Source organism: Oncorhynchus gorbuscha, linkage group LG20 (assembly GCF_021184085.1).
Source record: "Oncorhynchus gorbuscha isolate QuinsamMale2020 ecotype Even-year linkage group LG20, OgorEven_v1.0, whole genome shotgun sequence".
Classification (NCBI taxonomy): domain Eukaryota; kingdom Metazoa; phylum Chordata; class Actinopteri; order Salmoniformes; family Salmonidae; genus Oncorhynchus; species Oncorhynchus gorbuscha.
In genome coordinates, this window is record NC_060192.1 from 19553822 (window position 1) to 19581655 (window position 27834).

At 44.7% G+C, this 27834-nt stretch overlaps 1 protein-coding gene across 3 annotated transcripts in view; it reads left to right on the top strand.

The window, feature by feature from the left end:
• LOC124006804 (colorectal mutant cancer protein-like) overlaps window positions 1-27834 on the top strand; it is a 133177-nt gene that overhangs the window by 7722 nt on the left and 97621 nt on the right. Inside the window, exon 1 of one of the 3 annotated variants that reach the window (XM_046316965.1) lies at window positions 17664-18481. The exons of the other annotated variants lie outside the window; for them this stretch is intronic. Coding sequence (XP_046172921.1) covers window positions 18422-18481 — 60 coding nt within the window. The 5' untranslated portion in view covers window positions 17664-18421. Of the gene's footprint in view, window positions 1-17663; window positions 18482-27834 lie in introns of those variants that run through there. 3 annotated transcript variants of the gene reach the window in all.

Consider the following 27834-nt stretch of genomic DNA (forward strand, 5'->3'; position numbering starts at 1 on the left):
GGATGTTTTCAGACTAGGGAGAACGTACAGAGTGGATGCTATGTAGCCAATTATTTGATTTTCATGCCAATTGGTCCTTTTTTCTACATGTTTATGAAAGGCCGACATGTAAAAGGTCCAAACGTTTTAACTTCCTTCATGCACTCACATAGACCATGTGACTTGTTAGTATGTGGAGGCCTTGTATTATATTCTGTCATTGAAGGCCATTTATTAATATTAGAAGATGCTTTTATACATCAGCTGATGAGTCCAGAGTGAATCCTTCATATTCTCCTGTGTGAATAGAAGTGCGTGTGTGTGCATGTGCATGCGTGGTGTGCGTGAGAGTGAGTGAATGTTTATGTGCATCAGTCAGCGTCCTGTATAGCAGAGAAACATTGCCTTCCCTGGTTGAATAGAATCCCATGCCCCCTCACCCAACACACATTACCCAACTTCGTCTCCCTCTGCACTTAGCAAACAACATTGTGTTTTGGGGGAAATAATGTGTACGTCATTATCTCCCTGAGAAGAAACTTAATTAATGCGTTTGCAGATTGCTTTCTATTGCAGCTAGAGTTCATTCACACTCCTATTCATTAGCTGGTATTTTATTGGCTAGTTAGGGGGGATTAAGGGAATGCTGTTACCTTGTTGGCTGCAGCCAGCATCCAACAAGGGCTGTAAAGGCAGATTAACACTGCCAATGGAATCATCACGTAAACAGATTAAACAATGAGGATGGTATATCACTGTCAATGGGAATTTCTGACCGCATTGAACTGAACCCTAAACTTTTCAACACCCTTTTTTTATTTGGACAGCTCTGTGCACTTTGACCCCGAAAAGAGGACTCTCTTTCTGAAGAGTCTCAGACCCTGTTTGAGTACTTGCACCCTTATTTCTTTCCTTGTGGTAGTCTGTTGGGGTTTGGATAAGTGAAAACACCTGTTGCTGTCATCAATCCAACCCTTGTGACAGTTTTACTTATTTTGCTATTATTCCAACCACATCTGTGTCTCTGTGATAACTGTAAGGGAGGAAGGAAAGGAGAATTTGTAGGCAGAAATATTGGGACAGGGCCCTGATTTGCTTCATGATTACTCGTTCCAGTTGTCTTTAGCCTGAGGGCTGAGCTTCTTTCGGGCCTAGCTGCCTCATAGGTTAAACAAAGAAATCCCACACTACACCATTCTTGAGTACACCGTGTGGCCTTGTAATATATTTTCTAGCCCTTCGGTAAATACTTTACTGTGTTGGGTTGTCTCAGTTGAGCACATCTTGATAATCCTCTCCCTATTTTGAGGAAGTACATATGTACTGGATCACTCAAGTGTTGTTGCCTTTTAGCCAAGCTCTTTCCAGCACCCCTCCTGATTGTATAAAGGTTGGCTGTGAGGGTACTCTGGATTGAAAACCTGGCCAATATGCTGAGCCCAGCACACACAGGCCCTTCTCGTTAGTGTTGGGACGCATGCCTCCTCTCTCCCTCATTCTCTCTCTCTCATACACAATCTAATCATCCCTAACATACATGTTCCCTGGGATTGCAGGCATGATTCATGCCTGTAACACACACATGACATGCTCACATGGATGCGCACACACAGTTAAGTACCATCTCATCAGCGCTGCTGGGATACACTCGCTGATCACACCCATGATTCATGCCTCACACACACAAACACACACACAGTTTAATGCCATCTCATTATTGGGCTCATTAACCGTTGACCCACCAATCACTCAGGCCAGCAGGCCCACTGCATTCAGCAACTTTTATGCTAGTCCATTGTCGATTTCGAAACGCTCAAGTAGTTCACTCTACCTTCATGCAACCTTAGAATGGCCTTGAAAATCAAGATTCCTTGAGTCAAATGGTTGTGCCACTTGATTATTGCAAAGTGAGAAAAATGTTGTCTATTTAACGGTTGCTTGAAAACAGTGGTTCTTTAATACGTGATTCAATATTAACGCCACAATCACTGAAACAGGAGTGTAAAAGAGATGCCTTGCTCTGTAATGCTGGCCGACCACACACACACACACACACACACACACACACACACACACACACACACACACACACACACACACACACACACACACACACACACACACACACACACACACACACACACACACACACACACACACACACACACACACACACACACACACACACACACACACACACACACACACACTTGTTCCCCACCATTACATTAAATCCCATCCTCCTTGAATACTGTATACTGGCAGCGGCAGCACTAGTATATAACCTCCCATTCATGAGAAGGCCACTGTCATTTATTAATTCCATTCATGTGCAGCATGCTCTAGTACTTTACAACCTGATGTATGGTAAGCTAAAGCCACAGGTTGCAACCATACAGGCTGAAATAGGCTATCCATAGTCAGATCTCTCTTTACACTAGTGTTTTGCAAGACACTTTTGTCTGATCTAAATTACATGCCACTTACGAAGGTATTCACCGCCCTCTGCATTTTTCCTATTTTGTTGTATATATATATCATGTGACACTTAGATTGCACACAGGTGGACTTTATTTAGCTAATTATGTGACTTCTGAAGATAATTTGGTTGCACCAGATCTTATTCAGAGGCTTCAGAGCAAAAGATGTGCTAAACTGAGACCACCCACTACATATGCATGCAACACTTTTCAGTTTGTAATTTTTTTAAAGTAATTTTTTTCACTTCACCAATTTGGACTATTTTGTGTATATGTCCATGACATGAAATCCAAATAAAAATATATTTAAATTACTGGTTGTAATGCAACAAAATGGGAAAAACGCCAAGGGGGATGAATACTTTTGCAAGGCACTGTACATTATATAGACCTGTTTAAACAGCCTCTATATGGCAGTTTCTCTTTAAGGATCATGCATGTGTAATTTTCCCACTGGTGTGGATGGTAAGGTTTTGTCCATAGCAGAAGTGCCGAGCTTGCTGTATCTTTCTCACTACTGGTCTCCATCTGGTGTCTCAGTATGAAATCCTCCCATGATATTTTTAAATGTTACCTTTATTTTACTAGGCAAGTCAGTTAAGAACAAATTGTTATTTTCAATGACGGCCTCGGAACAGTGGGTTAACTGCCTGTTCAAGGGCAGAACGACAGATTTGTACCATGTCAGCTCAGGGATTTGAACTTGCAACCTTTCGGTTACTAGTCCAATGCTCTAACCACTAGGCTACCCTGCCGCCCCATATGGGGCCTCAGCCAAGCCCCAAAATAGAGCAAAGTAATCCTAATACATTAATAATACATACATTAATATACAGCTACTAATGGACAGTTTCTAGACATCCAAGACGGCATAAAGACAAATGAATTAATATACAGTACCAGTCAAAAGCTTGTACACACCTACTCATTAGTTTTTTAAAACTATCTTCTACATTGTAGAATAATAGTGAAGACATCAACTATGAAATAACATAAATGGAATCATGTGTTAAATCAAAATATATTTGATATTCTTCCATTTTTATTTTATTTAACTTTTATTTAACCAGGAAGGGCTCATTGAGATTTAAAATCAAAGTTTCAAGAGCGTCCTGGCCAAAATATGCAAGTCATTACAAAAATGACAGACAAACAACATAAAAAAAAATAGCCACCCTTTGTCTTGATGACAGCTTTGCACACTCTTGGCATTCTCACAGCCAGCTTCATGAGGTAGTCACCTCGAATGCATTTAAATTAACAGGTGTGCCTTGTTAAAAGTTCATATGTGGAATTAATTTCCTTCTTAATGCGTTTTTGGCCAGTCGGTTGTGTTGTGACAAGGTAGGGGTGGAATACAGAAGCCCTATTTGGTAAAAGACCAAGTCCATATTACGGCAAGAACAGCTCAAATAAGCAAAGAGGAAATGACAGTCCATCATTACTTTAAGGCATGAAGGTCAGTCAATCAAGAAAATGTCAATAACTTTGAAAGTTTGTTCAAGTGCAGTGGAAAAACCATCAAGTCCTATGGTGAAACTGGCTCTCATGAGGACTACCACTGGAACGGAAGACCCAGAGTTACCTCTGCTGCAGAGGATAAGTTCATTAGAGTTACCAGCCTCATAAATTGCAGCCCAATTAAATGCTTCATAGAGTTCAAGCAACATACACATCTCAACATCAACTGTTCAGAGGAGGCTGCATGACTTGCTGCAAAGAAACCACTACTAAAGGACACCAATAAGAAGAAGAGACTTGCTTAGGCTAAGAAACATGAGCAATGGCTGTTAGATGGGTGGAAATCTGTCCTTTGGTCTGATGAGTCCAAATTTGAGATTTTTGGTTCCAACCAGCGTGTCTTTGTGAGACGCGGAGTGGGTGAGTGGATGATCTCTGCATGTGTGGTTCCCACCATGAAGCATGGGGGAGGAGGTGTGATGGTGTGGGGTTGATTTGCTGGTGACACTGTCAGTGATTTATTTAGAATTCAAGGCACAATTTACCAGCATGTCTACCACAGCATTCTACAGTTATACGCCATCCCATCTGGTTTACGCTTAGTCCAACTATCATTTGTTTTTCAGCAGGCCAATAACCCAACACATCTCCAGGATGTGTAAGGGCTATTTGATCAAGAAGGAGAGTGATTGAGTGCTGCATCAGATGACCTGGCCTCCACAATCACCTGACCGCAACCCAATTGAGATGGTTTGGGATGAGTTGGACCGCAGAGTGAAGGAAAAGCCGCCAACAAGTGCTCAGCATATGTGGGAACTCCTTCAAGACTGTTGGAAAAGCGTTCCAGGTAAAGCTGGTTGAGAGAATGCCAAGAGTGTGCAGAGCTGTTTATCAAGGCAAAGGGTGGCTTAGAGTTACTACATAATTACATATGTGTTATTGCATAGTTTTGATGTCTTTACTATTAATCTAAAATGTAGAATATAGTAAAAATAAGGAAAAACCCTTGAATGAGTTGGTGTGTCCAAACTTTTGACTGGTACTGTATGTTAGTTAACTATGCAGTGTTTGATGAGTGTAGGGAGAAGGACTTGTATTTTGACAAAATGAGCTTACGGAGGGAAAAGTGTTTTTACCAGAGGAAGAGAAGTGCTTGGAGGATGAGGGGAAGAGGAGCAGTCATGCTGAGAGGATGTAGACACAGCCAAGCGGGCTTGCCACATGTTAATGGAGGAGGGGAAGGAAGACGGGGAGAGGAATAGGTAGAGGAGTAGGCAGGGGAGGAAGATACACAGTCACCAGGGGAATGATCCAGAACAGGAATGTGCATCCCGAGCCTCCTGTTTCTTCTCTTGCCTCAGGGAACACACACACACACACACACACACACACACACACACACACACACACACACACACACACACACACACACACACACACACACACACACACACACACACACACACACACACACACACACACACACACACACACACACACACACACACACACACACACACACACACACACACACACACACACCAGGCTATCCATTTTCCACACCAGCCTTGGTTCATGTCTTGTTTGCTGTTTGTGAGTTGCGAGTTGTAAGCTAGCCTGGCTAGTGGTCTTACAAAGCCTATTCCCCCATTTTTACCATCCTCCCAAAGAGCACTCAAGTTTCTACATAGCCTACCCAGTATGAATCCAGACACAGGCAGGCTGATACATGGCACATGCATCAGTCTGAAGCAGCTTGGTTATTCTGGCGCCTCTGTTTAAGTCTCCATCAGCACTATGTGGTATAAAGCTGTAATGGATGACTTATATGTGCCTTAGATTGCTCTTTAAAAAGCACAAGCCTCAGCCATTTCTAAGCAGGCACTAATCCTGATCTTAGCATCGATCACAAGAAAGCTCTCTGCCATCTATCTCTCTGTGTGCTGTATGTCACTGCATGTGAGTAATTGTATTTACCCATTACTTGATGACAATAATTACTTTTGTCCAGGCATTAAGCCCAGAGGTCAGCCTCAACTTGACCTCTGGCATTCAATGAGCCAGAGAGTAGAAATTACATGGCCCACTCTTCCTGGATTGGTAAATGTATTTATCATTGTGAAATGTCAAAGGGAAAACATTCAATTACCCTAAGTACAAAAAGTAATTAAGTTAGACTTTAAGTTGTGGAACGTCCACAGGATAGGAGAACAATAAAGCTATCCTTCTCAGTCACTTCTTTCAAAATGGCAGATGTTGTTTTGACCTTACAGCTGAGCTGAGGAAGAGCTGAATCAATTTGTGCCTAACTCGTGGTCAGTTGCGGATGTCATAACCAGTTGTGACAGGTGTTATGTCAGTCTTATGGCAGCATTATGTCTTCCTGCTTTAGTGGGAGTTTTTCAATAGATCAGACACTGTTATTCAGCAGGTAAGATAGAACTGCCAATGGGGGCGGTGTTGCAATCTACTGCAAAGATAGCCTGCAGAGTTCTGTATTACTATCCAAGTCTATACCCAAACAGTTTGAGCTTCTACTTCTAAAAATTAACCTTTCCAGAAACAAGTCTCTCACTGTTGCCGCTTGCTATAGACCTCCCTCTGCCCCCAGCTGTGCCCCTGATACCATATAATAATAATAATAATATATGCCATTTAGCAGACGCTCGTATCCAAAGCGACTTACAGTCATGTGTGCATACATTCTACGTATGGGTGGTCCCGGGAATGGAACCCACTACCCTGGCGTTACAAGCGCCATGCTCTACCAACTGAGCTACAGAAGGACCACCATATGTGAATTGATTGCCCCCCATCTATCTTCTGAGCTCGTGCTACTAGGTGACCTAAACTGGGACATGCTTAACACCCCAGCCATCCTACAATCTAAGCTTGATGCCCTCAATCTCACACAAATGATCAATGAACCTAACAGGTACAACTCCAAATCCGTATACACGGGCATCCTCACAGATGTCATCCTAACTAAATCACCCTCCAAATACACCTCTGCTGTTTTCAATCAAGATCTCAGTGATCACTGCCTCATTGCCTGCATCCGTAATAGGTCTGCGACCAAACGATCACCCCTCATCACTGTCAAACGCTCCCTAAAACACTTCTGCGAGCAGGCCTTTCTAATCGACCTGGCCGAGGTATCCTGGAATGACATTGACCTCATCCCGTCAGTAGATGATGCCTGGCTATTCTTTAAAGGTGCCTTCCTCACCATCTTAAACAAGCATGCCCCATTCAAAAAATGTAGAACTAGGAATAGATATAGTTCTTGGTTCACTCCAGACCTGTCTGCCCTTGACCAGCACAAAAACATCCTGTGGCATTCTGCATTAACATCGAATAGCCCCCATGATAAGCAGCTTTTCAGGGAAGTTAGGAACAAATATACACAGGCAGTTAGGAAAGCTAAGGCTAGCTTTTTCAAACAGAAATTTGCATCCTGTAGTACTAACTCAAAAATGTTCTGGGACACTGTAAAGTCCATGGAGAATAAGAGCACCTCCTCCCAGCTGCCCACTGCTCTGAAGCTAGGAAACACTGTCACCACCGATAAATCCACTATAATTGAGAATTTCAATAAGCATTTCTCTCTCCGGTCAACTGCCCAGCACCCTCCACAGCAACCCGCTAAAGTCCCCACCATTTCTACTTCACCCAAATCCAGACAGCTGATGTACTGAAAGAGCTTCAAAATCTGGACCCATACAAATCAGCCGGGCTAGACAATCTGGACCCTCTCTTTCTAAAATTATCTGCCGATATTGTTGCAACTCCTATTACTAGCCTGTTCAACCTCTCTTTCATATTGTTTGAGATTCCCAAAGATTGGAAAGCTGCCACGGTTATCCCCCTCTTCAAAGGGGGTGACACTCTAGACCCAAACTGCTACAGACCTATATCTATCCTACCCTGTCTTTCTGCAATCTGGTTTCAGAGCTGGTCATGGGTGCACCTCAGCCACGCTCAAGGTCCTAAACGACATCATACCTGCCATCGATAAGAGACATTACCGTGCAGCTGTATTCATCGACCTGGCCTAGGCTTTCGTCTCTGTCAATCACCACATTCTTATTGGCAGACTCGACAGCCTTGGTTTTTCAAATGATTGCCTCGCCTGGTTACCAACTACTTCTCTGAAAGAGTTCAGTGTGTCAAATCGGAGGCCTGTTGTCCGGACCTCTGGCCGTCTCTATGGGGGTGGCACAGAATTGAATCCTCGGGCCGACTCTCTTCTCTGTCAACGATGTCGCTCTTGCTGCTGGTGATTCTCTGATACACCTCTACTCAGGCGACACAATTCTGTACCTCTGGCCCTTCTTTGGACACTGTGTTAACTAACCTCCAGACGAGCTTCAATGCCATACAACTCTCCTTCCGTGGCCTCCAACTGCTCTTAAATGCAAGTAAAACTAATTGCATGCTATTCAACAGATCACTGCCCGCACCTGCTCGCCCGTCCAGCATCACTACTCTGGATGGCTCTGACTTAGAATACGTGGACAACTACAAATACCAGACTCACATTAAGCATCTCCAATCCAAAATTAAATCTAGAATCGGCTTCCTATATCGCAACAAAGTATCCTTCGCTCATGCTTCCAAACATACCCTCGTAAAACTGACCATCCTACCGATCCTCGACTTCGGTGATGTCATCTATAAAATAGAAACCAACACTCTACTCAACAAACTGGATGCAGTCTATCACAGTGCCATCCGTTTTGTCACCAAAGCCCCATACACTACCCACCATTGCGACCTGTACGCTCTCGTTGGTTGGCCCTCGCTTCATACTCGTCGCCGAACCCACTGGCTACAGGTTATCTACAAGTCTCTACTAGGTAAAGCCCCGCCTTATCTCAGCTCACTGGTCACCATAGCATTACCCACCCGTAGCACGCGCTCCAGCAATTATATCTCACTGGTCACCCCCAAAGCCAATTCCTCCTTTGGTCATCTCTCCTTCCAGTTCTCTGCTGCCAATGACTGGAACAAACTGCAAAAATCTCTGAAGCTGGATACTCATATCTCCCTCACTAGCTTTAAGCGCCAGAGCAGCTCACAGATCAGCAGCTGTCAGAGCAGCTCACAGATCACTGCACCTGTACATAGCCCGTCTGTAAACAGCCCATCTATCTACCTTCCTCATCCCCATACTGTATTTATTTATTTATCTTGCTCCTTTGCACTCCAGTATCTCTACTTCCACATTCATCTTCTGCCGATCCACCATTCCAGTGTTTAATTGCTATATTGTAATTACTTCGCCACCATGGCCTATTTATTGACTTAACTCCCTTATCTTACCTCATTTACACTCACTGTATATAGACTTTTTTTCCTTCTTTGTTCTACTCTATTATTGATTGTATGTTTTGTTTATTCCATGTGTAACTCTGTGTTGTTGTCTTGTGTCGAATTGCTATGCTTTATCTTGGCCAGGTCGCAGTTGCAAATGAGAACTTGTTCTCAACTGGCCTACCTGGTTAAATAAAGGGGAAATTAAATAAAAAAGGTAGAGAAAGAATGGCACCACCTGCCTGGCCCTTAGCCAGGCCTTCCTCTATAGGGGCCAGCTGCTGCACTGTTTGGATAAGTGTCTGTATCTCTGGATAGCCCTAAACCCATAGCCCCCCCTGTGTGCTGGGCTAGCCTTATCGCTATCTGCCCTCAAACCTGAGCCCTCCCTGTGTGCAAGGCTAGCCTTATCGCTATCTGCCGACAACTCCTAGCCCTCCTTGTGTGCTAGTTCTGCTAGCTTTATTGCTATCTGCCCTGCAGCTGATTTGATTTCACACGCAAGCAAGTTGGGTTTCACTGTGTCACTGACTCTGTCCCTCTCCCAGTGCCACTCTTCTTTTCTCTACCTCTTGGAAAAGTGCCCAGAAAAGCATTAGCGACTCTCCAATCTGCCCAGCCAGCACCACTGCACTGCACAGACACTGTCCTCCAAGCTCGGTCAGTTTCTAACAAGGTGTTAGCTGTGATGTGTTGGCCTAGTTTGAAGTTGTAATGGCTCTTTTGGAATAACCTGTGGGTGTTGGAAGGCTGTTGTGGGAACTGTGTGTTAGTGATGAGGTAAGTAAAGCTTCGGAGGTGACGGGACAGGAGGATGAAAATGATGGATGGTATTTTTGTGGATAAAGTCTCTAGGTCATGTCAGCCCTGTAGTATAGTGCTGGGTTGCCAGGTTGGAGTGGATGTAGCTAGAGACCAGACCAGAGCACACTGCATAGGCAGTGGGTCTTGGATATCTATGTGGGCGAGGGGAGAGGATGTTGGCTGTTTTACACTGCTGTGTAGATTGGATGAGTAACGTGCAATCTATCTTCAAGGATGACTCATTTTAGTCTGGTTGGAGAATCGCTTTCTGTTTGGGCATATTTTATTACATACTCAGCTGTATTTTGGGGCTCCCGAGTGGCGCAGCGGTCTAAGGCACTGCATCTCAGTGCTCAAGGCGTTACTACACATCCTAGTTAGATTCCAGGCTGTTTCACAACCGGCCGTGATTGGGAGTCCCATAGGGCGGCGCACAATTGGCCCAACGTTGTCTGGGTTAGGGTTTGGCTGGGGTAGGCCGTCATTTGTAAATAAGAATTTGTTCTTAACTGACTTGCCTAGTTAAATAAAGGTTAAATAAAAATAAAAAATCATTTAAATTGTCTACCTACATGCTGTACTATATTGCTTAACATTGTTCTGGGAGATTGTATTTCCATGTTGTGTAGTGATTGATATGTGAGCTTTCTTCCACTACTAACCTGTTGGATCTGCACTAGTAACAGCCAAGTGTCATTATGTGAACACAGTATTTCTATCTGCCTAGAAAACTTCTCAGGAAAAAGAGAACATTTTGAGGAAAGAAGGGGTCTATTCTCCATATCATTGTTCTCATTTAATTTTCACTGGGCAGGGAGAGAGGGAGAGGGACTAGACTACATGCTCCATACCATTTCTTTGAGTCTCTCAATTAGAAAGTAAACCAGCTCCCAATGTACCGCTTCAAGAATCATACATGCAGGTCTGTCTAATCCTCTGATATACTCTGAGTGCAGAGTTTATCATTTTGTCTCCTGCTACAGCTCATCTTCCCAATTTGTCTCATGCTGTTTGAATTCTTTTCATTTTATTTTAATATCGTCCTCTTAGAATATCAACGTGGAAGTGGTTTCAGCACAGTTCTTTTTTGACCCCCTAGTGAAGTAAATGGGAGGACATTAGCCTGGGAATTTTATAAAATTTGCAATGAAATATGAATTTCTGTTTGATGCTGTGGTGAAGCTTTGTGCTAAATGATGACAGTTTTAAGTATTTATACAGCCTTGCTTTGAAGTATTACTATTGACTTTGAATTCAGTGATCAGGGCATTGTGAGTTTAAATTATTGTTGGTTCATTTTCTAATTTGCATGGCAAGTAAGGGAGAGTTCCAATTAAGGAAATATGCCAGCGTGTGTGTGTGTTTCCCCTCTTCATTCTGTTCTTTGTGTGTTTCCCCTCTTCATTCTGTTCTTTGTGTGTTTGCATGCTGATGAGCAGTGTCCAGCTTGGGGAGCAGCATGATTTGTAGCTGAGCTGAAAGGTCAGGATCATCCAAGTGCTTCCTTAACACCCCTGCTGCGAGTGAGCACGTCTAAATTAGATTATTGTGATGCTCCTGCTGTGTCCATCCACATCTTTGTGGGTGTGTGTATGCTACTCTGCTATGTGGTCTCCTTGGCACCTTGGTCGTTTCTTTAGTGTGGCTTCCTGTTACATCACATGTCATATAAAAAAAATCCAACCAATATCAATAGGGGGAGCTAGGGCTGGGCGATATGACGATATACACTGCTCAAAAAAATAAAGGGAACACTTAAACAACACAATGTAACTCCAAGTCAATCACACTTCTGTGAAATCAAACTGTCCACTTAGGAAGCAACACTGATTGACAATACATTTCACATGCTGTTGTGCAAATGGAATAGACAACAGGTGGAAATTATAGGCAATTACCAAAGGCACCCCCAATAAAGGAGTGGTTCTGCAGGTGACCACTTCTCAGTTCCTATGCTTCCTGGCTGATGTTTTGGTCACTTTTGAATGCTGGCGGTGCTTTCACTCTAGTGGTAGCATGAGACGGAATCTACAAACCACACAAGTGGCTCAGGTACACGCTTGGATTGCGTCCTACCTGACAGGTCGCTCCTACCAGGTGGCGTGGCGAGAATCTGTCTCCTCACCACGCGCTCTCACCACTGGTGTCCCCCAGGGCTCTGTTCTAGGCCCTCTCCTATTCTCGCTATACACCAAGTCACTTGGCTCTGTCATAACCTCACATGGTCTCTCACATGGTCTCTCCTATCATTGCTATGCAGACGACACACAATTAATCTTCTCCTTTCCCCCTTCTGATGACCAGGTGGCGAATCGCATCTCTGCATGTCTGGCAGACATATCAGTGTGGATGACGGATCACCACCTCAAGCTGAACTTCGGCAAGACAGAGCTGCTCTTCCTCCCGGGGAAGGACTGCCCGTTCCATGATCTCGCCATCACGGTTGACAACTCCATTGTGTCCTCCTCCCAGAGCGCTAAGAACCTTGGCGTGATCCTGGACAACAAACTGTCGTTCTCAACTAACATCAAGGCGGTGGCCCGTTCCTGTAGGTTCATGCTCTACAACATCCGCAGAGTACGACCCTGCCTCACACAGGAAGCGGCGCAGGTCCTAATCCAGGCACTTGTCATCTCCCGTCTGGATTACTGCAACTCGCTGTTGGCTGGGCTCCCTGCCTGTGCCATTAAACCCCTACAACTCATCCAGAACGCCGCAGCCCGTCTAGTGTTCAACCTTCCCAAGTTCTCTCACGTCACCCCGCTCCTCCGCTCTCTCCACTGGCTTCCAGTTGAAGCTCGCATCCGCTACAAGACCATGGTGCTTGCCTACGGAGCTGTGAGGGGAACGGCACCTCAGTACCTCCAGGCTCTGATCAGGCCCTACACCCAAATAAGGGCACTGCGTTCATCCACCTCTGGCCTGCTCGCCTCCCTACCACTGAGGAAGTACAGTTCCCGCTCAGCTCAGTCAAAACTGTTCGCTGCTCTGGCTCCCCAATGGTGGAACAAACTCCCTCACGACGCCAGGACAGCGGAGTCAATCACCACCTTCCGGAGACACCTGAAACCCCACCTCTTTAAGGAATACCTAGGATAGGATAAAGTAATCCTTCTCACCCCCCCCCCCCCTTAAAATATTTAGATGCACTATTGTAAAGTGGTTGTTCCACTGGATGTCATAAGGTGAATGCACCAATTTGTAAGTCGCTCTGGATAAGAGCGTCTGCTAAATGACTTAAATGTAAAATGTAAATGTAGGTAGTGCAGCTCATCCAGGATGGCACATCAATGCGAGCTGTGGCAAGAAAGTTTGCTGTGTCTGTCAGCGTAGTGTCCAGAGCATGGAGGCGCTACCAGGAGACAGGCCCAGTACATCAGGAGACGTGGAGGAGGCCGTAGGAGGGCAACAACCCAGCAGCAGGACCGCTACCTCCGCCTTTGTGAAAGGAGGAGCAGGAGGAGCATTGCCAGAGCCCTGTTGTTGTGACAATATACTTTTTTCCCTATCGTTTCATATTATGCTCTCATTTATTTTGTTGTGTCGCAAATCACACTCTTTGCGGCAATGTTTTTCGTCAATTGGACGTCGCGTTGCGTTTTTCCACATGTGCCGTGTGGAAGGATATTTGCGACACAAACAAACATGGAGGAGAGTGAACATGACAGAGAGCACAGAGACACGGAGCTCATACCTAAAAGAGGGGCTACTTTGGTCACATGGACTTGGTTTGGGTATGAAAAGTCTGACACAGACCATATAACCGTCCTCTGCTAAATATGCTGCAGGCCGGTCCCGACAACAGGCTCAAACACCAATAACCTCTTTTACCACCTACGCAAGAATCATGTGAAACATTACGGCGAGAGTCTACAGATGAGACCCAAACAGTACAGTTGAGTGCTCAAAACAAACCCCAGTCTCAGACGTTGCAAGAGGCATTTGCCCTCGCCACACCATATGGTAAAGAATCACGAAGATGGAAGGAGATAACAGCTGTCTTTGCAGAGGTAAGTTGTAACGGCGTGGTCCCAATTTACACGGGCGAGAATCGTGGGTTACGGGAGTTGGTGCTATACACTCGACCCAAGGTACCAAATGCAAATTGATGTGACACGTATTGATGCAAAAATAACATGCAAAACAGGCAAGGCCCCCCCCCCTCCCGAAAAATAACAATCAATTATATGTATATGAACCAAATACATACATACATACATACATACATACATACATACATACATACATACATACATACATACATACATACATACATACATACATACATACATACATACATACATACATACATACATACATACATACATACATACATACATACACATACACACACACACACATACATACATACACACACACACAGTGGGGCAAAAAAGTATTTAGTCAGCCACCAATTGTGCAAGTTCTCCCACTTAAAAAGATGAGAGGCCTAATATTTTCATCATAGGTACACTTCAACTATGAAAGACAAAATGAGAAAAAAATCCAGAAAATCACATTGTAGGATTATTAATTAATTTATTTGCAAATTATGGTGGAAAATAAGTATTTGGTCAATAACAAAAGTTTATCTCAATACTTTGTTATATACCCTTTGTTGGCAATGACAGAGGTCAAACGTTTTCTGTAAGTCTTCACAAGGTTTTCACACACTGTTGCTGGTATTTTGGCCCATTCCTCCATGCAGATCTCCTCTACAGCAGTGATGTTTTGGGGCTGTTGCTGGGCAACACGGACTTTCAACTCCCTCCAAAGATTTTCTATGGGGTTGAGATCTGGAGATTGGCTTGGCCACTCCAGGACCTTGAAATGCTGAAGTCACTCTTTCGTTGCCCGGGGGGTGTGTTTGGGATCATTGTCATGCTGAAAGACCCAGCCACGTTTCATCTTCAATGCCCTTGCTGATGGAAGGAGGTTTTCACTCAAAATCTCACGATACATGGCCCCATTCATTCTTTCCTTTACACGGATCAGTCGTCCTGGTCCCTTTGCAGAAAAAAAGCTCTCGATGTGCAAAACTGATAGAGACATACCCCAAGCGACTTAAAGCTGTAATCGCAGCAAAAGGTGGCGCTACAAAGTATTAACTTAAGGGGGCTGAATAATTTTGCACACCCAATTTTTCAGTTTTTGATTTGTTAAAAAAGTTTGAAATATCCAATAAATGTCGTTCCACTTCATGATTGTGTCCCACTTGTTGTTGATTTTTAACAAAAAAATACAGTTTTATATCTTTATGTTTGAAGCCTGAAATGTGGCTAAAGGTCGCAAAGTTCAAGGGGGCCGAATACTTTCGCAAGGCACTGTATATATATATATATATATATATATATACACACACACACACACACACACACACACACACACACACACACACACACACACACACACACACACACACACACACACACACACACACACACACACACACACACACACACACACACACACACACACACACACACACACACACACACACACAGTGAGGCAAAAATATATATATATATATTAGTCCTTTATTTTTTTGTTTGCAACTATAGTTGAAGTATTTTTTATTTATTTATCTTTTTAGATTTTATTCATTAATATTCAATTTTTTTGTTACATGCTTAATTGAAAATTTGCACACAGGTTCTAAATAAAAGGAGAAATAATCAAATATGAGTAAGTACCTTTTATTTGTTGAGTATAATTCAAAATGTAATAAGAAGTAGGCCTTTTACATGTGGTCATTTTATATAAACTATTTATTTATTACAGAAAATGTGCTATATTGGGATATGTATCGTTATCCTGACATGAAATGACCGGTATCGGGATATGAGATTTTGGCCATATCGCCCAGCCCTAGGGGGAGCTGTTGATTCTTTTTTTCCATTCAAAGCGGTGGGCATGAGGTGGTCGTTCTACCAATTAAAAAAATCCTTACGTGACTGCCTTTTCCCCTTGTCAATTTAGACTAATTCAGATAGGTTAGATTATCATCCATCATTGAACCAAGTAGTCAAATATGCATTACTGGTTGCTCTAAACACTGATTATCAATATATTAATAAAGTGCTCCAATCTGTTCATATTTAATGAGGCCTTAACGAGCCGCTAATGAACTGGTCTACTAGTGCGCTCTACACACTAAAATTAAGATACGAAAGGAGCCACAATGTCAGAAGTGCACTTTAATAGCTTGAACAGCCTCAGAGAAGATATGAGGGGAATGTTCTGGAACAGTGTCATTTCTAGAGCTTCATGGAGGAAAAGAGGAGAGGGAGGTGGGGAAAAAAGACTGGATGCACTCTGTTGAACATACACTACATGGCCAAAAGTATATGAACACTTGCTTGTCTCATTCCAAAATCATGGACATTAATATGGAGGTCGGCCCCCTTTGCTGCTATAACAGCCTCCACTCGTTTGGGAAGGCTTTCCACTAGATGTTGGAACATTGCTGCGGGGACTTGCCTCCCCAAACTGTTGCCACAAAGTTAAAGCACAGAATTGTCTAGAATGTCATTGAATGCTGTAGCGTTAAGATTTCCCTTCACTGGAACTAAGGGGCCTAGCCCAAACCATGAAAAACAGACCCAGTCCATTATTCCTCATCCACCAAACTTTACAGTTGGCACTATACATTGGGGGCAGGTAGCGTTCTCCTGGCATCTGCCAAACCCAGATTTGTCCATCGGACTGCCAGATGGTGAGGCGAAATTCATCACTCCAGTGAATGCGTTTCCACTGCTTTAGAGTCAAACGACAGGCGAGCTTTACACCACTCCAGCCGACGCTTGGCATTGCGCTTGTGTACAGCTGCTTGGCCGTGGAAACTCATTTAATGAAGCTCCTGACAAACAGTTATTGTGGTGACTTTGCATCTAGAGGCAGTTTGGAACTCGGTAGTCAGTGTTGCAACCGAGGATAGACAATTTTTACAAGCTATGCACTTCAGCGCTAGGCAGTCCCATTCTGTGAGCTTGTGTTGCCTACCACTTTGTGGCTGAGCTGTTATTGCTCCTAGACGTCTCCACAAAAACAGCACTTACAGTTGTCCCGGCCAGCTCTAGCACAAATGTGACAATCTGACTTGTTGGAAAGGTGGCATCCTATGACCGTACAACGTTGAAAGTCACTGAGCTCTTCAGTAAGGCAATTCTACTGCCAATGTTTGTTTATGGAGATTGCATGGCTGTGTGCTCAATTTTATACACCTGTCAGCAACGGTTGTGGCTGAAATAGTCAAATCCACTCATTTGTCGGGGTGTCCACATCCTTTTGGTTATTTAGTGTTGGGGCAGTCAGACAGTCTTTTGTGTGAGTGCTGGCCTGAGTTTAGCTAAAAAAAACTGTTGAAAGCTGTGAGAGAAACTCCTACAACTGGAGGGAGGGGGAGCCATAGAGGGAGGGACAAGCAGAGAGGGGGAGGGAGGGACAAGCAGAGAGGGGGGAGGAGGGACAAGCAGAGGGAGAGAGGGAGGGAGGGACAAGCAGAGGGAGGGAGGGACCAGGAGAGGGTGGGAGGGACAAGGAGAGGGTGGGAGGGACAATCAGAGAGGGAGGGATAAGCAGTGAGAGAGTTGGAGTGAGAGAAGGAGGGATAGGGAGTGAGAGCCAGAGTGAGGAAGAGAGAGATCTGCGATTGGATGGTCTGGGAAAGGCACAGAGTAACTTAAAGAATAGGAGGAAGTGAGGGAGGGGGTGCTGCTAAAACTTGAATTTGTATCGGAGAGGGGTAGCAGAGAGAGGAGGGGTGTCAGGAGGAACCCGACAGGCAAACTGCAATCTGACATGCAGAGACGCTGACACACTGGGGAACGCCCCCTGCTACCCACACACGCTGAGCCTGGCCCAGGAGAGTTCTCTCCACACACACTCTGGCCGTGTTGGCAGCGCGTGGAGATGACCAGGGGGAGCGGCATGCAGAAGGCGAGCCAGATAGGAGAGACTCCTGCAGTTTTCCTCAGATACACTCAGGAATGGTTCGCCTGAGGGGCAGCAGGGGCGCTACTGATTTAACAGATAACGGATCATAGAATATGTGCCGGTGTCTGTAACTGTGCACCTCTGAATGGTGTGTGTGAGCGTGTTTGTGTGTGTGGCTGTGTATATACCTCCACCTTTGGTAAGTCTGTGTGTGTGTGTTCACTCTGATCACGGTGTGGAATAAGGGTAGTTTTCTGAATGAAGATGGCTGGCCAAGGCAGCCAGTGGAAACTGGAGACGACAAGCAGCTGAAGACAAGGAACTAAGGGACTGCTTTTTTCTTTCGTCCCTTTTTGTCGTTCCCTTCGTCCGTCTCTCCTTCTTCTTCTCCATCAGGAGGGGGCGAGCCCTGCATTCTTAATCTGTTTGGAGAGTTTGGGAAAATCATGAACTCTTCCGGAGCAGTTGGGAAATTTGGGAGTGAATCCCAGATTGAAGGGGGCAAGGTAAGATGAGTTATCTTTATTTCTAAAAAGTTTGGGTTGGAAGTGGTCACTCATGTCTTTTAGGGTTCCTGTGAAATCTGGTTGTCACTCATTTCTAGGTTATTACAAGTTTTGGCCAAGAGGTAGGTCTCCTTTCTTATAGCCCAAGCGAGTTGGCTGTCATTTCTTGAAGGTTTCAGTCAGAGCTGTCAGTCTGACTTTCATCCCCCTATAAACACTTTTGCCCTCCATGTGGGCAGCGCACGGCTCACTGAGTCTCAAGGCAGCGAGTTGACAGAACATCTGAGTCATCTGGGCTAGTCGTCGTCGTCGTCCCCCCCTTCTCTCTTCCCTGCCGTCCCCCCTGCCTGCAGCATATTAAATCCTGGTGGGGGGGAAGTTTGGTTTAGGCTAAATACTTCTCAAAGTGGGGGAGGATAGGGGGAAGTGAATTAGGATCAAATGCTTTGGGTGTATAAAGATTCACACAGAGAAAATAAAATATTATCTTGCTTGCTAACTAGCACCCAGTTTTCTCTCGCTGTCTTCTCCTTTGACTCTGTAGAACAAGCATAAAACAAACTGCTTGGCTGGTTTGGAAGGCTTTAAACTTTTCCAAGGGTTTTTGAGAGGTGGATAGTAAGCAAGCTCTGACTGTTAGTGAAAGCTCTTCTACAGAACCAAGTGTGTGTTTCAAGGTGTTTGTGGCCTCTTTCCCTTCGTAAGGCGTCAGCATGCCTCACTTCGGCTGGCGGCTAGCCGGAGACGGAGAATTGAAGGAGTGTGCTCGTATACTCCCTTAAAAGACCTTTGCTTGAAAAACAAGAAAAAAGCAGCAATTGTGCTGTTTGTACATTTTGAGACGTCGTAGCTAGTATACACTTCCTAAAAATAGTCTGAATTAATCTAAGATAACTAAAGAAATCGGTCATTCATGCATGATGCACTGCTTTGCTTTATCTTGGCCAGGTTGCAGTTGTAAATGAGAACTTGTCCTCAACTGGCCTACCTGGTTAAGTAAAGGTGGGGGGATCATTGACGTTTTTGCAGAGGAGTTCTAAGTAACACAATTGTACATCTAACTAAGATGTCTGGTGCAGTATTTCTCAATGAGAAGGGGGTGTAGGCTTCGGCTCCCGAACTTCGGCTGGCCTCTAGAATTTTTTTGCGTGTGCCAGAACAGCTGAAAAAAACATTACTAAAGTCCAAAACACCACAAAATGTTGTCATCATATGTGCACTAACTCTTCCGAACTGTTTTGGCTGGGAGCATCCGGACGCCTTTACCCCCACATCGTCCACAGATGAGAACTGTTAAAACTCCCAGAGAGTCACAATGGCTTTCTGTTTTATGAAGACACAGGAAGTGTGGCTCCTTGTAGAGGCTCCTTGTAGAGGCATGTTGTCGGGTGGATCGAGTCCCCCGGGGCCCCTCACTTTTACTTTACTTTATTAGCTTTATTATGGCAGGGACAGTGCACATTTTAATGAACATTTTAGTATAATGGCACATTTTCGAACGTAGTCTCTGGTCAGGTTATTTAAAAACACGTAAAATGACAATACAGATAGATAATGAACACGTACAGAGCAACATATGACAACCCTTAGCAGGTAGACAGGCAAATCACACAAAATGCAACTCAGTCTCCAGTTCTCCAAATGAGTTGAATTTGGGATGAGGGCGTTGTGGTCCAACGGGGTTGTAGCCTGCTGTCTCTTCCACACTGCTGCATCATGGCATCTTAATAGAGCTGTTCAGTGTCACTTTGACTTTGATTTGTAGTTGATGGTGTCGATCAGATTCTGGTCGTTGGTTATTGGTTATTAATCGTTTGTAGAATGGATTCTGACTAAAGAATAAAACATTCTTTGAAAAGCTGCTGGAATTTGTTTAGAACAAAACTTCGGCAGTTTTTTTTGGTCACAGTTTTCTCAGAGGGCTTTGCAGCAGTGTTTTATTGTCTATTCTAGCCTGACTAAAGAGAGCCATGGTTAGTGATTTAACTCCCAGGCCAGACTAGAGCGACCCAAATAAACGTCTAGGGAGTAGGCAGCATCGGCCAAATAAACCTAGAGCGGCGCTGTATAGACTAGAAACAGAGTGACCTTGGGTGAGGTTGAGGTATTCCGTCTTGGTTGTCCAGGGAGGGCTGCCGGGAGAAGACAAATGTAGGGAGCAGGAGGCAAGTATCCAGCCTCCTGTCTAGAGACTCTCGATCTTTGTCTCAACCCTACGGAGCAGGGGTGTCAAACTCATTCCACGGAGAGCCGAGTGTCTGCAGGTTTTTGCATTTTCCTTTCAATTCAGACCTAGATAACCAGGTGAGGGGAGTGCCTTACTAATTATTGACCTTTTAATGCATCAATCAAGTACAAGGGTGGTGCAAAAACCTGCAGACACTCGGCTCTCCGTGGAATGAGTTTGACACCCCTGCTCCGTAGGGTTGAAACAAAGATCGAGAGTCTCTAGACAGGAGGCTGGATACTTGCCTCCTGCTCCCTACATTTGTCTTCTCCCGGCAGCCCTCCCTGGACAGCCAAGACGGAATACCTCAACCTCACCCAAGGTCACTCTGTTTCTAGTCTATACAGCGCCGCTCTAGGTTTATTTGGCCGATGCTGCTATTTCAATGGAGCCAATTTCGAGGGGGAGAGGGAGTTCAGTTTTAGTAACCAACAATGTGTGTTAGAGCTCTTTTGGGACAGAGCAGGGGTTAGAGAGAAAACGATGCATGAACGTGTCAACTTGTACTTCTTCCCCTCACTAACCCTGCAGCTCTGGTAAAGCAATGTTCAGGGGCTTAGGCTATTTCCCCCAGCCACTTCAAGCACAACACTGGCTTTCCCTCTAGAGCCAAACTAGGATCTAAAGCAAACCACATTTCTGCCTGCATGAGCGCCCACTCCCAACCTAAAACGGGGAAAGCATACTCTTCCTTATTAGATGAACCATACTCAGATGATCAAAGACAGCGTGTTTTCCATGTCATTTTATTTCTTCACTCCCCTCACATCAACTCAAAATGTTTTCTTGTCTGGGCAGATGTTTTAGGGGCGGCTTTACCTTCAATTGATGGCAAGGGAAAGCAAACTGGATCTGTCAGTGACTTAACGGCCGCAGCATTGTAAGTGTAGCACTCGGTCATCGTTTGCGCCGCTGATGTTCTAGAGAGTCATAAACAACGGTTGAGGCACTCAATCGATGCAGGGAGGAAGAGATGGTGTAACACTGGAGGTTGCAGGAGCGTAGAGCTTTAGTCCCTGTGCCGCCACTGGTTGGTAGGCAACCTGGATTTACTGTGCCTTTTAAAGTGGTCTTCTAACTCATTCAACTGGAAAACACAAGAGAAGCAGGGGCCTGTAGGTCGAATTTACGAGCTCCTCCTGGTAGGTAGCATGAACCAGAACAATGACTCAGTGTAGGAATGAATAATCGTGGCCCTGTATTTCTTTATCCCCATATTTATTGATGGGTCCCCTCAGTATAATTGAGGGTCTCTAATAACATGTGCTGTCACATATTTATGCCTTTTCTACATTTCTGAATGAATTATGGGAAGGAAGGGAAAATATTGATTGAAGCAAAGTTTGCTGTTTTATTAGGATCCCCATTAGCTGTTGCTAACATTTTAATGGACAAGAACAGATCAAGGACAGAAATACATAAATGTAAAACATCACACACATCCTACATATCAGTACATACACAACAAAAATGAATTGCTCAAACAACGGAGTTGTGCCGTGAGGTCTTGTTTTATCTATTTAAAAAAAAAACTGTTTTGCAGGTTTAAGCAATCACTTAAGCAATCTGAGATTAGGCTTGGGCGATATACCGTGTACCAGCGTATTTCGAAATACAGACTATGATTCGTAAGGGGGGGCGTGCCACGTCACTGCTTATAACTAAGTTAAGTTTAACTAAAGAATCTAAGATGTGTCAAATAAATGATATCCAGCTCAAGGTTCCAGCTATGCATTTGGCTAGATGTCAAGATTAAGTTTCTTGGTTACAGCACAGACGTTCAAGATCCCTGTTGCCTAAATTGTTTTGCGCGTAAAAATACATCTTTTGACGTTAATGAAACATCTGGATATCGCCCAACCCTATCTGAGATGGGAGTTCCAGACAATCATGGCTCTATATAAGACTGAATTAGAATTTGTTCTGGATTTGGAGACTGTGAAAATACCCCCTTTGGCATGTCTGGTGTGGTAAGTGTGTGTGTCAGAGCTCTGTCTAAGTTGACTATGCAAACAATTTGGCATTTTCAACACATTGTTTCTTATAAAAATTATTGCTGCAGTCAGTACTTTTATCCAAGAGAGACTGTACCTGGCCGTTGGGGTTTACTTTCACCCCTGACTAGGCTTACCTCTTCAATTTTATATATCAGTTTGCTTAGTGCTTAATGTGCACTGACTACACTCTACAGTAAGTGTTAAACCATGAATATAAAAATGGAGTTATTTTTTATATATTTGTATTCCCTCATGGAGTCTGCATAGTCTCCGAAGTATGCAGTCTCTAGGCCTATATATTGACCAAGGCATCAGTAACTAACAGACTGTTTTTCGTAACCCTGGCAGTCTCTAACCACCGAGGTTATTTCTTGCAAATATTTTCTGGTTGAGTGCTCTGTACGAAAGTCAGAAGGCTGTATGTAGGGATACACCATTCATCACACAAATGTTTGGGGGGGGGGGGGGGGGGGGGTTGTGCTATACATCATATCTACTTGTTTACAGGGTGGGGGGAGAGAGAGCATATGGACTCAGCTACTCCTTTTATATGGAACATATACAGTGGGTATAGATCACTGTTTCTTTCACCTCCCTAGGGTTCACTTGGAAAAGCCACTGACCAGCATCACTAAAACTCCCCCTCAAATGGGAATCATTGAGCGTTCTTCTCCCCTTCTCCCATAACCATTCCACCTCCAGAGCCCTCACTCATGCGTTCCTTTAGAAAGCCAGCGCCAGCACACCAGAGGTGTGTCGTCGTGGCGATAGTGCTCGAGCAGCATGCATAATGAGATATGGCCATGTGCTTGTTTCTAATTACTCGCTAAGTGGTTCTCTATATCTCTCGCCCTTCATTACCTCTCTCCATAGGCGCAATGTTATGATGAGGACGGCTAGAGCCTCTCCAGAAAGCGATGGCATCCTTAGAAACACACACACACCACCGGCCCTGCTTTAGTTCTGTGGGGGGGGGACATAGTCCTGTGGTTGAAATATCACTCTCGAAACAATAGGGCATGGTCTTGAACAGCAAGAGGCCTCAATGTGTACAGAGGGCTGTTTAGGCTTTTGCATCCTTAGCCGGTGGGATCTCCTACTTCTAAATTCCAATGACCAAGCAATTGGCTTTCGAACAAGCAGCAGCATCCAACAGACTAGCAACAGTCTGCAACAGTATAAGCTCTTATACAGACCCACGTTTTTTTTTAAGGTCTTCATGACTTATTTATCACCAACTACCACAAAATGATGTCAATTAACAAACGTATGAACTTCTTTCACTAGATGCACCATCATCAATATTTTCTATTGAAGCACAGCGAGTTTATTAGCTAGTCCTGGAATAGCATTTCCAGTGCAGCTGCTCCTAAAGTGCTGTGGTCAATCCAGCTGTCATTATACAAGTGCTTTGAAGGAGATAACATGTCATTTTAAAAGGAGAATCAAGATTTTATAAACTTAACATTTATCAGAGCAAACAGCTCACTAATCAAAGCCATAGGCTTTTTATGGTTGTCATGTAGATGTTTATAGTTGTCGTATGTTAATGTTCATAGAAAGCAATTTTAACTGTTTGAAGAATTGATTCATGGTCAGTTTCTGTTCTTCTGTCTGTCATCAGTTTAACTTTAGGTTAAAGACAAATCATGGACATAGCCACTGGTACATTGTGGTACATTGTGGTACATTGCCATAGCAAATTATCCAACTCCTTGCCACTAATTACTAGGCTAACTCTGACAAGCTACAGTAACACATTTTTGCCAATGCATTTCAATTCCATCTCTGTCATAAATCCCACTTTAAATGACTCTGAAGGGTTCGGGATGATACTGTATTTCTGTGATGAATTTGAAAATGCGTGGCTGAAAGAAGGGAAGTATGCCAAAGTTTCCCCTTGTCTATTGACCCACAGGTTTCCAAGGTTTCCCCTGTCTATTGAGCCACAGGTTTCCAAGGTTTCCCCTGTCTATTGACCCACAGGTTTCCAAGGTTTCCCCTGTCTATTGACCCACAGGTTTCCAAGGTTTCCCCTGTCTATTGACCCACAGGTTTCCAAGGTTTCCCCTTGTCTATTGACCCACAGGTTTCCAAGGTTTCCGCTGTCTATTGACCCACAGGTTTCCAAGGTTTCCCTTGTCTATTGACCCACAGGTTTCCAAGGTTTCCCCTGTCTATTGACCCACAGGTTTCCAAGGTTTCCCCTGTCTATTGACCCACAGGTTTCCAAGGTTTCCCCTTGTCTATTGACCCACAGGTTTCCAAGGTTTCCCCTTGTCTATTGACCCACAGGTTTCCAAGGTTTCCCCTGTCTATTGACCCACAGGTTTCCAAGGTTTCCCCTTGTCTATTGACCCACAGGTTTCCCCTTGTCTATTAACCCACAGGTTTCCAAGGTTTCCCCTGTCTATTGACCCACAGGTTTCCAAGGTTTCCCCTTGTCTATTGACCCACAGGTTTCCAAGGTTTCCCCTTGTCTATTGACCCACAGGTTTCCAAGGTTTCCCCTTGTCTATTGACCCACAGGTTTCCAAGGTTTCCCCTTGTCTATTGACCCACAGGTTTCCAAGGTTTCCCTGTCTAATTGACCCACAGGTTTCCAAGGTTTCCCCCTGTCTATTGACCCACAGGTTTCCCCTTGTCTATTAACCCACAGGTTTCCAAGGTTTCCCCTGTCTATTGACCCACAGGTTTCCAAGGTTTCCCCTTGTCTATTGACCCACAGGTTTCCAAGGTTTCCCCTTGTCTATTGACCCACAGGTTTCCAAGGTTTCCCCTGTCTATTGACCCACAGGTTTCCAAGGTTTCCCCTTGTCTATTGACCCACAGGTTTCCAAGGTTTCCCCTGTCTATTGACCCACAGGTTTCCCCTTGTCTATTGACCCACAGGTTTCCAAGGTTTCCCTGTCTATTGACCCACAGGTCTCCAAGGTTTCCCTTGTCTATTGACCCACAGGTTTCCAAGGTTTCCCCTTGTCTATTGACCCACAGGTTTCCAAGGTTTCCCCTTGTCTATTGACCCACAGGTTTCCAAGGTTTCCCCTTGTTTATTGACCCACAGGTTTCCCCTTGTCTATTGACCCACAGGTTTCCAAGGTTTCCCCTGTCTATTGACCCACAGGTCTCCAAGGTTTCCCCTTGTCTATTGACCCACAGGTTTCCAAGGTTTCCCTTGTCTATTGACCCACAGGTTTCCAAGGTTTCCCCTTGTCTATTGACCCACAGGTTTCCAAGGTTTCCCCTTGTCTATTGACCCACAGGTTTCCAAGGTTTCCCTGTCTATTGACCCACAGGTTTCCAAGGTTTCCCTTGTCTATTGACCCACAGGTTTCCAAGGTTTCCCCTGTCTATTGACCCACAGGTTTCCATGGTTTCCCCTGTCTATTGACCCACAGGTTTCCAAGGTTTCCCCTTGTCTATTGACCCACAGGTTTCCAAGGTTTCCCCTGTCTATTGACCCACAGGTTTCCCCTGTCTATTGACCCACAGGTTTCCAAGGTTTCCCCTGTCTATTGACCCACAGGTTTCCAAGGTTTCCCCTGTCTATTGACCCACAGGTTTCCAAGGTTTCCCCTTGTCTATTGACCCACAGGTTTCCAAGGTTTCCCCTTGTCTATTGACCCACAGGTTTCCAAGGTTTCCCCTGTCTATTGACCCACAGGTTTCCAAGGTTTCCCCTTGTCTATTGACCCACAGGTTTCCCCTTGTCTATTAACCCACAGGTTTCCAAGGTTTCCCCTGTCTATTGACCCACAGGTTTCCAAGGTTTCCCCTTGTCTATTGACCCACAGGTTTCCAAGGTTTCCCCTTGTCTATTGACCCACAGGTTTCCAAGGTTTCCCCTTGTCTATTGACCCACAGGTTTCCAAGGTTTCCCCTTGTCTATTGACCCACAGGTTTCCAAGGTTTCCCCTGTCTAATTGACCCACAGGTTTCCAAGGTTTCCCCCTGTCTATTGACCCACAGGTTTCCCCTTGTCTATTAACCCACAGGTTTCCAAGGTTTCCCCTGTCTATTGACCCACAGGTTTCCAAGGTTTCCCCTTGTCTATTGACCCACAGGTTTCCAAGGTTTCCCCTTGTCTATTGACCCACAGGTTTCCAAGGTTTCCCCTGTCTATTGACCCACAGGTTTCCAAGGTTTCCCTTGTCTATTGACCCACAGGTTTCCAAGGTTTCCCCTGTCTATTGACCCACAGGTTTCCCCTTGTCTATTGACCCACAGGTTTCCAAGGTTTCCCCTGTCTATTGACCCACAGGTCTCCAAGGTTTCCCCTTGTCTATTGACCCACAGGTTTCCAAGGTTTCCCCTTGTCTATTGACCCACAGGTTTCCAAGGTTTCCCCTTGTCTATTGACCCACAGGTTTCCAAGGTTTCCCCTTGTTTATTGACCCACAGGTTTCCCCTTGTCTATTGACCCACAGGTTTCCAAGGTTTCCCCTGTCTATTGACCCACAGGTCTCCAAGGTTTCCCCTTGTCTATTGACCCACAGGTTTCCAAGGTTTCCCCTTGTCTATTGACCCACAGGTTTCCAAGGTTTCCCCTTGTCTATTGACCCACAGGTTTCCAAGGTTTCCCCTTGTCTATTGACCCACAGGTTTCCAAGGTTTCCCCTGTCTATTGACCCACAGGTTTCCAAGGTTTCCCCTTGTCTATTGACCCACAGGTTTCCAAGGTTTCCCCTGTCTATTGACCCACAGGTTTCCATGGTTTCCCCTGTCTATTGACCCACAGGTTTCCAAGGTTTCCCCTTGTCTATTGACCCACAGGTTTCCAAGGTTTCCCCTGTCTATTGACCCACAGGTTTCCCCTGTCTATTGACCCACAGGTTTCCAAGGTTTCCCCTGTCTATTGACCCACAGGTTTCCAAGGTTTCCCCTTGTCTATTGACCCACAGGTTTCCCCTTGTCTATTGACCCACAGGTTTCCAAGGTTTCCCCTGTCTATTGACCCACAGGTTTCCAAGGTTTCCCCTTGTCTATTGACCCACAGGTTTCCAAGGTTTACCCTGTCTATTGACCCACAGATTTCCAAGGTTTCCCCTGTCTATTGACCCACAGGTTTCCAAGGTTTCCCCTGTCTATTGACCCACAGGTTTCCAAGGTTTCCCCTGTCTATTGACCCA